The sequence below is a fragment of the Leguminivora glycinivorella genome, chromosome 19 (assembly GCF_023078275.1).
Source record: "Leguminivora glycinivorella isolate SPB_JAAS2020 chromosome 19, LegGlyc_1.1, whole genome shotgun sequence".
NCBI classification, from domain to species: Eukaryota; Metazoa; Arthropoda; class Insecta; order Lepidoptera; family Tortricidae; genus Leguminivora; species Leguminivora glycinivorella.
In genome coordinates, this window is record NC_062989.1 from 4585574 (window position 1) to 4597708 (window position 12135).

General features: G+C 42.4%; 1 protein-coding gene across 4 annotated transcripts in view; it reads right to left on the reverse strand.

The window, feature by feature from the left end:
- The window catches only part of LOC125236287 (oocyte zinc finger protein XlCOF6-like), a 41476-nt gene that overhangs the window by 15093 nt on the left and 14248 nt on the right, over window positions 1–12135 (reverse strand). For all 4 annotated transcript variants that reach the window (XM_048143020.1, XM_048143017.1, XM_048143019.1 and 1 more), the window contains exon 11: window positions 7136–7278. In XM_048143020.1, coding sequence (XP_047998977.1) covers window positions 7136–7278 — 143 coding nt within the window. The remainder of the gene's footprint in view (window positions 1–7135; window positions 7279–12135) is intronic.

Genomic DNA, 12135 nt, shown 5'->3' on the forward strand with positions numbered 1-12135 from the left:
CACGCGCGCCCACCAGACAGCCGCGGTAGATACCGCCAGCTACCCAGGTCTCTGATGTCCAAGGACGACGAAGAGGAGGCATCGTCGCTCCACCCGCGTCAATAAAACAATATTGACCAAAATCACCACGCCTAGATGGCAACCAGCGAAGCGCCCGCAGTAGCGGGCGGCAAAACAACGCCGCCAAAAATCACAAAGAGTGATGGAAAGGCCTAGTTCTTCCCCCAGAGTGGGGTCGACATGAAAACACGATGCAGCGCCCCTTTTCCGTCCCCGTCGCTTCACGGCGACGCTCCCATCCACTTATCCTCCAACAACCAAGGCCGGGGTGACCATTTCGCGCCTAGGCCGGGTTACGATTCCTACCCTCTGAAACCCTCCTACCTTATTTTATCTCCCCCCGTGATCAGGGCCGGGGTGACCATTTCGCGCCTAGGCCGGGTTACGGTTTCCTACCTCCTGACCCTCGATAGGTCCCTGTAGTTGTAGGCCCTTCCGGCGCACCCTAGATTGATTCCGTTTAACCCCGGCCGGCCGGGGAAGGTTAGATATCACATAGGATAAGCCGCGTTACCGCGATAGTATTAAGGTTATTTTGTGTGTGTGAATAAACGGCATAAAAGCCCGATTAGTTAAGTGAAACCGGTGTTTCTCTCTATTCGCCTTGCACCCCCTTTCTCCCACATCTGAGACTAGCTCGGTAAAACCTCCCAGGCCCATCAGGCACGGAGGATATGTGAGTCCTGCGCAGACAGAACATCACATTTGGCGCCCAACCGAAAAACTCACAATTTAGGAGTCTTAGGAGACTCGGGAGAAAGGTCAGTCATTGAAAATAGCTCATTTAGTTCTCGCGACACAGCCCGCCCGCCCGCATAAAAGTAAAATACCGCCGCGATCCGGTCACCAATAATACCGTCAAATACAAAATACATACCGCGACAAACTAAATCCCAACGCGTCGCGACAGGAGAACACCACAAGAAACCGTTTACGAAATAAAGTACATAGATGTCGACATCCTGGATCTACAACTTAAAGAAACCAGAGCTAATACAAGAAGCCGAGAATAGGAATATCCCAACGACTGACCTTACAGTCGAGCAAATACGAAAACTGCTAGCAGAATCCATAAAGACCTCAGACGAGTTCGAAACACCAGAAAAAGGAAAACCCTTAAAGATGACAGAGGACGAAGGAAAAATGAATGCGAACAAGTTGACCAAACTAATCCGGGAGTGGAACCTGTCGTTCAAAGGATACGACGACGCCGAGGAATTCGTAGAAAGACTGGAAGAGTTTATGACAGCGAGCAGTATAGACAAGGAGGAAATACTACCCGCGCTCCCGCGTATAATGCAAGGGAAAGCCTTAGCGTGGTATAGAAACCACACCGATTCATTCCAGAGCTGGGACCAGTTCCTAAAACTCTTCAAACTGTACTACTACCCTAGTAATTACGAGGAGAACCTAATAGTCAAGATAGCAGCAAGAAAACAAGAGTTCGGAGAAAGTTTCATCGATTACTTGACTGACCTGCAGACATTAATGCGAAGATACGGGAAACTCACCGAGAAAGAAAGACTACATAGGATACATGAAAACATGGAAAAAAATTACAAGCTCTACATAAAGAAAAATGACTTCGAGAACCTCACCGATCTGGTAAAACTAGCAGCAGATTATGAGGACATACACACACCGAGGTACAGTCAACTCCGGTACCGGAACGCCAATACTGAGCGCGATAACCACGAAGGGACGAAGATACACCCAAAATACGACCCAAAGACATGCTGCTGGTCGTGTGGAAAACCGGGCCACGACACTAGAGAGTGTCGGGCAAAGAAACGCATATTTTGCAGTAGCTGCGGCACATTGGGGGTACTCAGTACGAATTGCTGTAAAAAGAAGAGCGAGTGGGGAAAACCACAGCCAATAGGAGCCGCCGTCGACGAGGACAACGGTGACAATAGGCAGTTCATCGACATGTCCATAAACGGAACAACGTACAGTTGCCTAATAGATACAGGATCAACTCACACGTACATAAATGAAACGGTGTATAAAGCGTGCAAAGAAAAGAAAAGCCAAGAGCAAGAAACAAAACGAAGGATCATCCTCGCAAACGGCACGAGAGCTCAAGTACGGACAAGCATACGAGTAGAAATAGAGATAAAAAAGATAAGGCTCCAACACTGGGTGCGTGTAATGCCCATGGCATCAGCCATAATCATAGGGATGGATTTGCTAACAAGATTAGGTGTGAAAATCACGTGGCCTAGTACACAGGATGAAACAAACAGCCACCATGATGAAGCACAAGGATCAGCACCATGCCAGACAACGGCACATCCAGAAACAGAGAGTCCAAAGCCGCGAACAGTAACAGAACTAGTAATTGACCCACAACAACAAAAGTTAACGGAACCGGAAAAAGCAGAATTGGAAGAAATACTAAAAACCGAATTCAGGAAATGCGACGCCAGCCCGAAGGGAAATACATGCGTCCAACATAAGATAAGGATGAAGCATAACGAGACCGTCAAGCAGGAATATTACCCCAGGAACCCCAGGCAACAACAGTACCAATTCGACATAAGATATAGAAATGAAAAGCAGAACCAGGTAGCGGACGAATCATCATGGAGCCCAGTATACGCCAGCCAGCCAGCGCTGCTGCACAGCGCAACAGCCAGTCAAGGCTGGTACGGAAGAAAATTACTACAAACACAAAATTATCCAGATACAACACAAGAATACCGCGTCGAAGGGGGAAAACTATACAGAAAAATAATCAACCGAAAAAACAACACACATACGGATCCAGACACGGAATGGAAATTATGTGTACCGGAGGCCAGGAGGTCACAGATAATGGGGCAATACCATGACACGCCGAGTGCCGGACACCTAGGCATAGCTAAAACCACTAGAAAAGTTATGCAACGATATTACTGGCCCGGAATGCAACGTGAAATATACAAATACGTAAAAAAATGCAACGCCTGCCAGAAACGTAACGCAATGCAACAAAACACTCGAAACCTTGATAGCAATAGGTATATGACAAAACCACAACGGGATACTCGTAAATACCTATCGGAATTTAACTTCGCCCTAAACACGCCAATTCATGAGTCGACCAAATACACTCCAGCATTGGCCAAGATACCTACGAAAATTAAAGCTAAACGCAAATATACATCCCATTTCATAGGTACCAACAACCAACCGGCGGCAATAATACCATAACCAGCGACAAGCTAAAACGGACCGTAACGAGTTACAAATAAGACGCAACTTACGAAAAGGTTCAAAATACCTAAAACAGAAACCGAAGCGTCTCCAGGACAGTGCAACACATGGAGAATTTACACCACCGATGCAACCAGCAAATAACACAAAACCTCGAAAATATATTTTTGCAGTTAGGTCAAGGAAAATATTTAGATATTTACCTAAATAAAAATTATCACAGTAAACAAATAACTAAAGTTTAGAAACGAATCGATATCGCATCACGAGTGGTTCAACCGAAATGTACCTATCCTTATTTAAAAAGTAAATAGTTTTGTTTTAACTACCGTCACCGACTTAATGTCTATTCTTAATTATAAGTATACCCACAACGAAATACCAAGTAAACGTATACATGCGTCGCTTACTAGTAAAGCAAATATTAGAAGTCATACCTAATTTTCAGAAACATAACTTACCTACATAGTTACCTACTTATCAACATATAAAGGGGACCAATAGGGCCCCCAAATTTCAAATGCTAAGATCTAGATTAACGGTGATTTTTCCCCAGGTAAAAATCTCCAGACGAAGAGGGGGTATGTGACATAGCTATGTCACCAGCGCGCCATGTCATCACAGCGGCGCGCCCCGCGCGGAATCGAGTCCACCGGCAGCGCACGGCGCAGTGGAGGGGATCGCCGGCCGACCATATTTAAGTGCGCGCAGCCAGTGCAGCGCCCCTTTTCCGTCCCCGTCGCTTCACGGCGACGCTCCCATCCACTTATCCTCCAACAACCAAGGCCGGGGTGACCATTTCGCGCCTAGGCCGGGTTACGATTCCTACCCTCTGAAACCCTCCTACCTTATTTTATCTCCCCCCGTGATCAGGGCCGGGGTGACCATTTCGCGCCTAGGCCGGGTTACGGTTTCCTACCTCCTGACCCTCGATAGGTCCCTGTAGTTGTAGGCCCTTCCGGCGCACCCTAGATTGATTCCGTTTAACCCCGGCCGGCCGGGGAAGGTTAGATATCACATAGGATAAGCCGCGTTACCGCGATAGTATTAAGGTTATTTTGTGTGTGTGAATAAACGGCATAAAAGCCCGATTAGTTAAGTGAAACCGGTGTTTCTCTCTATTCGCCTTGCACCCCCTTTCTCCCACATCTGAGACTAGCTCGGTAAAACCTCCCAGGCCCATCAGGCACGGAGGATATGTGAGTCCTGCGCAGGCAGAACATCACATGGCAATTACTTCGAAAACCTTTTAGGCAAACAAAAGGCTTTCTTGATAATTAAAAACTTTAAGTATGTGTATGCAAAATAGTGTGTAATACAAATCAGGAAACACTTCCAATTTTAGATACATACTTACTTAAAGTTGTAACTAAAATGCGGTCGGCCCCTGTCGGCATCTTCATAAATTTGAATATGTACGACCGTGTTTTAGTTTTAAAATAATGTTATTTTATAAGCTAGATAACTGGACTACAGAATTATTACCTTTTCATATTTTTCCTTACAAAGAGAACGAATAAAATCAATGTTGAATATAAACTTTCGTAAATTTTCCATACAAACGTCAAAATTGCGAACAGATTCTATTGAGTCAGACGCCCGATCGGGCTCGTTCGGAGCGGACGTGTCGCCAAATTTGCTCCAATGACATTTGTTTTTGACACTGGAAATCATATACGGATACAAAAAGATTGCCAGTGCTATGAATGTATTCAAAAGTAATAAGGTAAATAAATATCGTCACGTCTAAAAGAGTCTCAGTTTAAAATCGTTTTTTTTGTGTTGTTTACTACTTATTATTGTTGAGAAATAAAAAATATATGTAACTTTAATACAATGATAAGAAATATAGGTATTTTTTGTCTTCTAAACTTTATTAAAATGAAAGAGTTTTAAAATTTATTTTTAACTCGTTGGACTTTATTTTCATTATACTGGTCACATTATTTAGTGAGTCAGTGTGTGTAACATTCTCTATCGCGAAGAGACATTCAGTGTGGCGTATGAAAAAACTAACAGAACTAATCATTATAATTATATTCTATAAACGATTATTTACGTAAATGGCGAAATTATTAATTGTAATAATATATTATCTTATCACAAAATTGTTCTGTATGACTTACCTTCTTACGTTCAATATAATTTTTAAATGGTGTTTGCACACGGGGCACGTAACCTTAGATTCAGACAACTTTAACTAAATTTTGAAAATTATTATTTTAATGAAGAATTCTATATATGGCAACAATTTTACATGTAAACTGACTGTCAACCTCTGTTCATACATAACCTCAACCTTTGTCTCAGTGCATTTATAACGGATGTTATAATGGCTAAACCGATCAGGAACAGTGAATTATTTTAATTCATTCGGAAAAGGGTTTAACCATTTATAATTAGAATAAACGAAGCACTGTTTTTTACACCAGTTGTTTTGATTTTATATGGTGTTTGCACAAATTTATTTTGAAAAATAATCGGAGTCAATTCGTGTGAGATGGTAACACTAAATTGACACTGTCCGCAATCTAAACACGCGGCAGCGTGTCAAGCCAAGTTCAAATAACCGAACTGGCAGACAACATCGTGTGTAATATTACACGAACTATTTGGAGCCTCTATGGGCGTCCTCACAACAAAAACTATTTCACATAAACGTCTTAAATTTGGCTCTTATATTGATATTTGTGACATACATATTATGGCCTGTCGTGATTGTTTCACCGGATGGTCTGATCGGAAGATTAGACCATTTCGTTGGATCTCCTTCTTGTTTATGTCTTATTATTTGTAACGTTTATTTTGTGTGTGTGTTAACGAATAAATTAATTATATTCTATTCTATTCTATTATAAAAGTTATAAGAAATGATATTTTATGTCATCAATTGTCATAAAACATTTTGAGGACTGCCATTGAACTTGGCACCCGTTTAGATCTCACTGCTTTTGTCGTTGACGCCAACAACCAAGGCATATATAATATTGAACTTGGCTCATATTTCCCTTTTTTGGTTTTGATGGGATTTTAACATTACAACTGATCTTCAGTGAAACTATAGACCTGTCTTAAGTTCCTCTCACTTAGGTCACTGACCTCTTCCAGTAAATTGCGGTAGTGTACGAAAAGTATGTTGGTGAGTGTGACGTGCGTTAGTGTGTGTAAATGGGGTAATTTGACAGATACTGAATTTTTACCCATCGTGACGGGCTCTTAACTGAGTCAAAAAATACTCATGGCGTCTTAATAACAATTTTCGGCTTCGCCTCAAATTGTTACCCACGCCACTCGTCTTTTTTGACCTCCTTTAAACGCCTGTTGCATAAAATACTATTTTTAGTACATATAATAGTGTTTTTTTTTACGCACTAGTTCGCAAAGTAGAACATTTCTTGACAGGTGAAACTTTAAAGGGCACTCAAAGTCGGGTACTCAAAAACGTCGTGCGATACACTTGCGAAGAAGGAATTCATAACTCGGGTAGAATTTTTGTTTACCATAGTTATTTTCACCATCCTCCTTGCATTTTCCCGGCATTTGCCACGGCTCATGGGAGCCTGGGGTCCGCTTTGACTACTAATCCCAAGATTTGGCGTAGGCACTAGTTTTACGAAAGCGACTGCCATCTGACCCTCCAACCCGAAGGGTAACTAGGGCTTATTGGAATTAGTCCGGTTTCCTCACGATGTTTTCTGTCACCTAAAAGCGACTAGCAAACATCAAATGACATTTCGCACATAAGTTCCGAAAAACTCATTGGCGCGAGCCGGGGTTCAAACCCGCGACCTCCGGAACGAAAGTCGCACGTACTTACCGCTAGGCTACCAGCGCTTACCATAGTTATTTTAAAAACCTTTATTAAAATCTCTCTAACCTCCGGCTGAGGGCTTTCCTGCTCCTCCCCCGTCTGGCTGTCTTCTTCTTCTCCCTTCTCCATTTCCGTGGACTCTGAGGAGTCCTCCGGCTTGACTTCGTGTGTCTTTAGATGCTTCTTGTATGAACCGGATTCCATGAAACCTGGAAAGTGTTTATAATTACTTAATTAGCTGTATTATTCCTATCAACAAAAGTTTTAGATTCTTTTCAGCTTTAGCACAGTATAATAAAGAGTACTATCGTACAGTAGGGCCACTCCCGCTCCTCGCTGAAAGTGCCGCCCACCCCCTCTAGGTTACCTCACAGTTACCGCCTGTCAAAAACGCGAACAGTCGTCGACTTGTCATATTTCACTCATACATGCATAGTACGCGTTCACCTACACGAGCTTAGACTGTGTGCTAGGAACGCGCCTCTTTCATATATTTGATCGCCAGTGTCACAGGTGTGGCTTTAGGTAACAAATCATGATAAAAAGTTAGAATGAAATACTGTCGGATTTTTTTGTAAATTTATTTTAAGGAGACAAACATTAAGCGAGTTCAAGAATGCCTTAGTTTTTTCTTTGAGTTACGCACTGACCTTGTCCACCCATGGTACCACTGTATTTTATTTCCCTTGAGTTATAACCACACGAGAACGAAAAAAGGCAGAAATGTTATCTCACAGAGTGCAAGTGAAAAGTTTCTCCCCTGTGTGTCTGTAATAAACTCTCCCATAATCATTACACCTAGATATATTCCAGAGACCGACAGAGGCGAGCAGAGTGTGCAGCCAAAAGGATATATCGTCACTACTTTGAAAAAATCTCGTATCTCACGCTGCTCCTCAAAGTTAAAACGCAGTAAGTCTATATGCATTTTTTAAGTAGTGACGATTTTGTAACGTAGTATATTTTCTTGGTCGTAATTAATATTTTTTTAAAATCTAAAATACGAAATTTCTTTAATTTTATTTTGTTTCGAATCCTCAATTGGTGCAAAAATACTTGCATCCACACATGTATGCACCTTTCTGCATAATCTGTGCATGGGTTGCCAGATAGCTAAAAATAACCCATTTTATGAGATTTTAAATTGTTACTCCAGTACATCTTGATAAATTAAATTAATATAATTATATAGAAATAATGCAGAAAATTATCTTAATACATAACAAAATACAGTAAAATTAATACTCTAAATAAGAGGCCTGTCTGGAGTGACCATCTTGCTATGTACATCATAGTAAATCTTTCATGACTCTGATGGAGTCTCAAATAAATATAATATATTAATTCGATATATTATGTCTTCCTGGGTTTGTCACCCTATGTCCTTGATTGCTCCATATGCAAATAGGTTAATGATCTTGGGTGGTCCATTTCCTTTTTTGACCCTTTTGGGTGCACACGCACTTTCTCCACAAGACCATACCGCATGGTGGTCAAAACGGTGGAAGCAGAAGGCCTGCAATAAACCTCGGATTGAGTAAGTATCTGAATTGTTCTGATCAACTCCATAATGGCGTGAAACGTTGTGGGTTTGTTCCTAACCATGTGCTTGGTTATTCACAGGGATGATCTGTCTTCTGCTGTGGGATTGGGAGCGCTCCGCTAGGAAATTTCTTTGACCTTTAGCGGTGAGCTAATTTATTAGATTGTCTTCTATTTTGTCATGCTGGTCTTGAGAGCATTAGACTAATGTATTTTTATGTCGCTTTCAGGAGCCGGGATTATATTAAATAGATATATATAAATATTAAAAAGATTATTTTCATAATATATATCTTGAACATCAAATTGATTCAAATCTTATGCAACTCTGGAAATCCTTGTGACCGGCGCAAGTTCTGAGTCCTGTTTGCTGGAAGACGGCCTGCCTCTGCCGCATTTGTCTCGGTGTCCACGTGGCACGCGTTCCGGGTTGAAAAGTCTCCGCAGTGCAGCCAACATTCCCCGGGAGGTCCCGTGCCACCTTCCACAGCTTTCCCGAAGGTTCACCATCTTAGAGGTCGGTCCAATTTATCCTTCTAATGGTCAGGGCAACTGCGTCAGCTGAAATTTAGTTAGATTAAATTCATAGAGTCAGTAATTTAGAGCAAGCAAATATTTTTGAGAACTGGTACCTAGGGTATTTTAATAGTATAATTTCTAGTTAAAAATTAAGATAACTTGTGTGAAAATTTACTTAGAACCCTTTTAAGCGACCTAGCTTCCCGCTGAGCTCTGTACATTGCATTGGTGTCGAGCTTCGACATAAAAAACTTAGAAGCGTCACTTTGCGTGTACGTACGCTTCTGAACAATATCCCCAACCGAAAATCTCGCCTCTCGGCGTCTCATATTATAATACTTGGCATTTGTTTCATGTGCTTGCAACATACGTACCCTAACCTGTTCAAAAATATCTTTCAAACAACCAAATTCGCCCGCATACTCTTCTCTAGGGATACCTACACCATATTGTTTATCGGTATCTTTATAAAAGGAGCCGTTAATGACCGGTTCCCTAGCGTGCACTAAAAAGAAAGGAGAATACCCGGTGGTTTCGCTGACTGCACTGTTTATGGCAAACCTAATCTGGTGCAGTTTTTCGTCCCATGTACGGTGATTTTCCTTTACGTAAGACGCTACGGCGGTCATTACAATTTTGTTATAACGTTCCACCAAATTCACGTGCGGAGAATAGCGCGGACTGTAAAAAATGTTAGGTACGTTGTAGCGTTTCAATAACTGCTTAAACTCTGATCCCGTGAATTGCGCTCCGTTGTCCGAAATCACGGTTTCAGGTACGCCATGTTCCAAAATGACATGGTTTTCAAAATGCTTCGCCACCAAAGCGCTAGTAGCGCGGCGAAGTGGAAACAGCAGTGTATGTTTCGAAAAGCAACATGTAACAACCAACAAAAATGTATAACCTGCCCGAGAGCGCGGAAGCGGACCGACGAGGTCGATACTAACTACCAACCATGGTCGATGACATACCTTTGGTTGTCCCATGAGGCCTGCAGTCGGTTTCTGCGAGTGCTTGTACGCTGCACAGACATCGCAAGCCTTTACGAACTCGACTACATCCTTGTACATACCGGGCCAAAAGTATGTCAACGCCAACCGGCGATGAGTTTTAAAAACACCTAAATGAGCTGCAGTTGCTTCGCAATGGTTTTGCTGCAAAACTCTCTTTCGATCACTCTTCTTTACCACTTCTTTCCAATCAAACTCTCGCAACAAATTATACTTGGCCTTCGAAAGTCTAAAAAGTTTCCCGTCCTTTAAACAAAAATTCGGAAAATTCGCGGGAAATGACCTACAGCCATTTACAATCTTGTCATACCATTCGTCTGGCTCAGCGTCATCATTCGTAACATTTATAGCGTCAACTTTCATAAGTCTCGAAAGTGCGTCAGGCACAACGTTAAGCGATCCCTTTCTGTGCTCAATCTCAAAATCGAATTGAGACAGTCTGCAACCCCAACGAGCTAACCTCCCTGACGGGTTTTCAAGGTTCATGAACCATTTGAGTGACGCATGATCAGTGATCACTTTAAATTTACGCGAGCCTAAATATGCCTGAAATTTCTCCACTGAAAATAAAACCGCGAGAGCCTCCCTTTCTGTGGCGCTGTAATTTCGCTCACATTTATTTAAGGCGCGGCTAACGTATGCAACAGGATGCTCAACACCGTCGATGGTCTGAGAAAGCATTCCGCCAACCCCGTAGGACGACGCATCACAATGTACTGTAAATTGTTTATTAAAATCCGGTACCGCCAAAATGGGTGCCGTAACTAAAGCGTTTTTTAAAGTTTTGAATGCTTCCTCTGCTTCTACAGACCATTCGAAAGGTGGCGCTTTCTTGCCCTGTGACGTAAGTTTATTCAGAGGAGCGGCTATCGATGCAAAATTTCGGATAAACCGTCGATACCATGAGCACGTTCCTAAGAATGCCCTTACGTCACGCGCGCTCGTTGGTGTGGGGAAGTTGAGAACGGCAGAGATCTTGTCAGGATCAGTACGCAACCCGAACTCGTCTACGACGTAACCGAGGTATTTTATAGACTGCCTGAAGAACTTAGACTTCTCATAATTAATGGTTAAGTTCGCCTTTTCCAACTTCGCCAACACACGATTTAGCAACCGTATGTGCGTCTGAAAATCTGATGAACAAATAACGATGTCATCGATGTAACAAAAAACTAAACCGTTTTCGATGTCGCTCGTTATATTATGGTCAATAAGGCTGTCCATGAGCCTCTGCTGACGCGCAGGCGCTCCGCAGAGGCCAAAGGGCATGACCTTGAACATAAACATACCACGACCGGGAACGCAAAAACTGGTTTTCTCCTGTGAGGCCTTAGCTAACGGGATTTGCCAGAATGAGGAACTTAAATCGATCGTGGTCAGGTATTTCGCTTCCTTCAAACTGTCCAAAATCTGGGGAATATACGGAATGGAATACGAATCTCCTTTCGTGATCGAATTTAACTTCCTGCAATCTAAACAGAATCGCCAATCACCGTTAGATTTTTTAACTAAAAGAGCCGGATTATTCCACGGACTCTCACAGGGCGTAACTACGTCCAACTTCAACATACGGTCTAACTCGGAGGATAAAGCAGCGCGTTTTTCCGGAGACAAAGGATATTGTTTCGTTTTGATGGGCATGGCGTCGCCAGTGTCAATGGTGTGCTCCATTAAGCTGGTTCTGCCAAGCCCCTTCTCCTCGAACGAAATGTTTTTAAATTTGCCCACAACGGTATCCGCGAGTTCCCTCTCGGCCGCAGTTAAGTGTTCGTAAGACCGGATCGTGTTTACTTGTTCCGCACTTAAACCGTTACACATAAAATAATTTTCAGGTGGAGTCATACGTTTCGCATTTTTTAAAACGTCAGGCAATAAATCGAATGCTTTCCAAAAATCTACCCCCAAAACAACATGATTAACAATAGAGGGTACAACTACAAATTTAATAACCTTGGTAGCATTCAAAAAAGTAACCGGGACAAAAATATGCCCGAT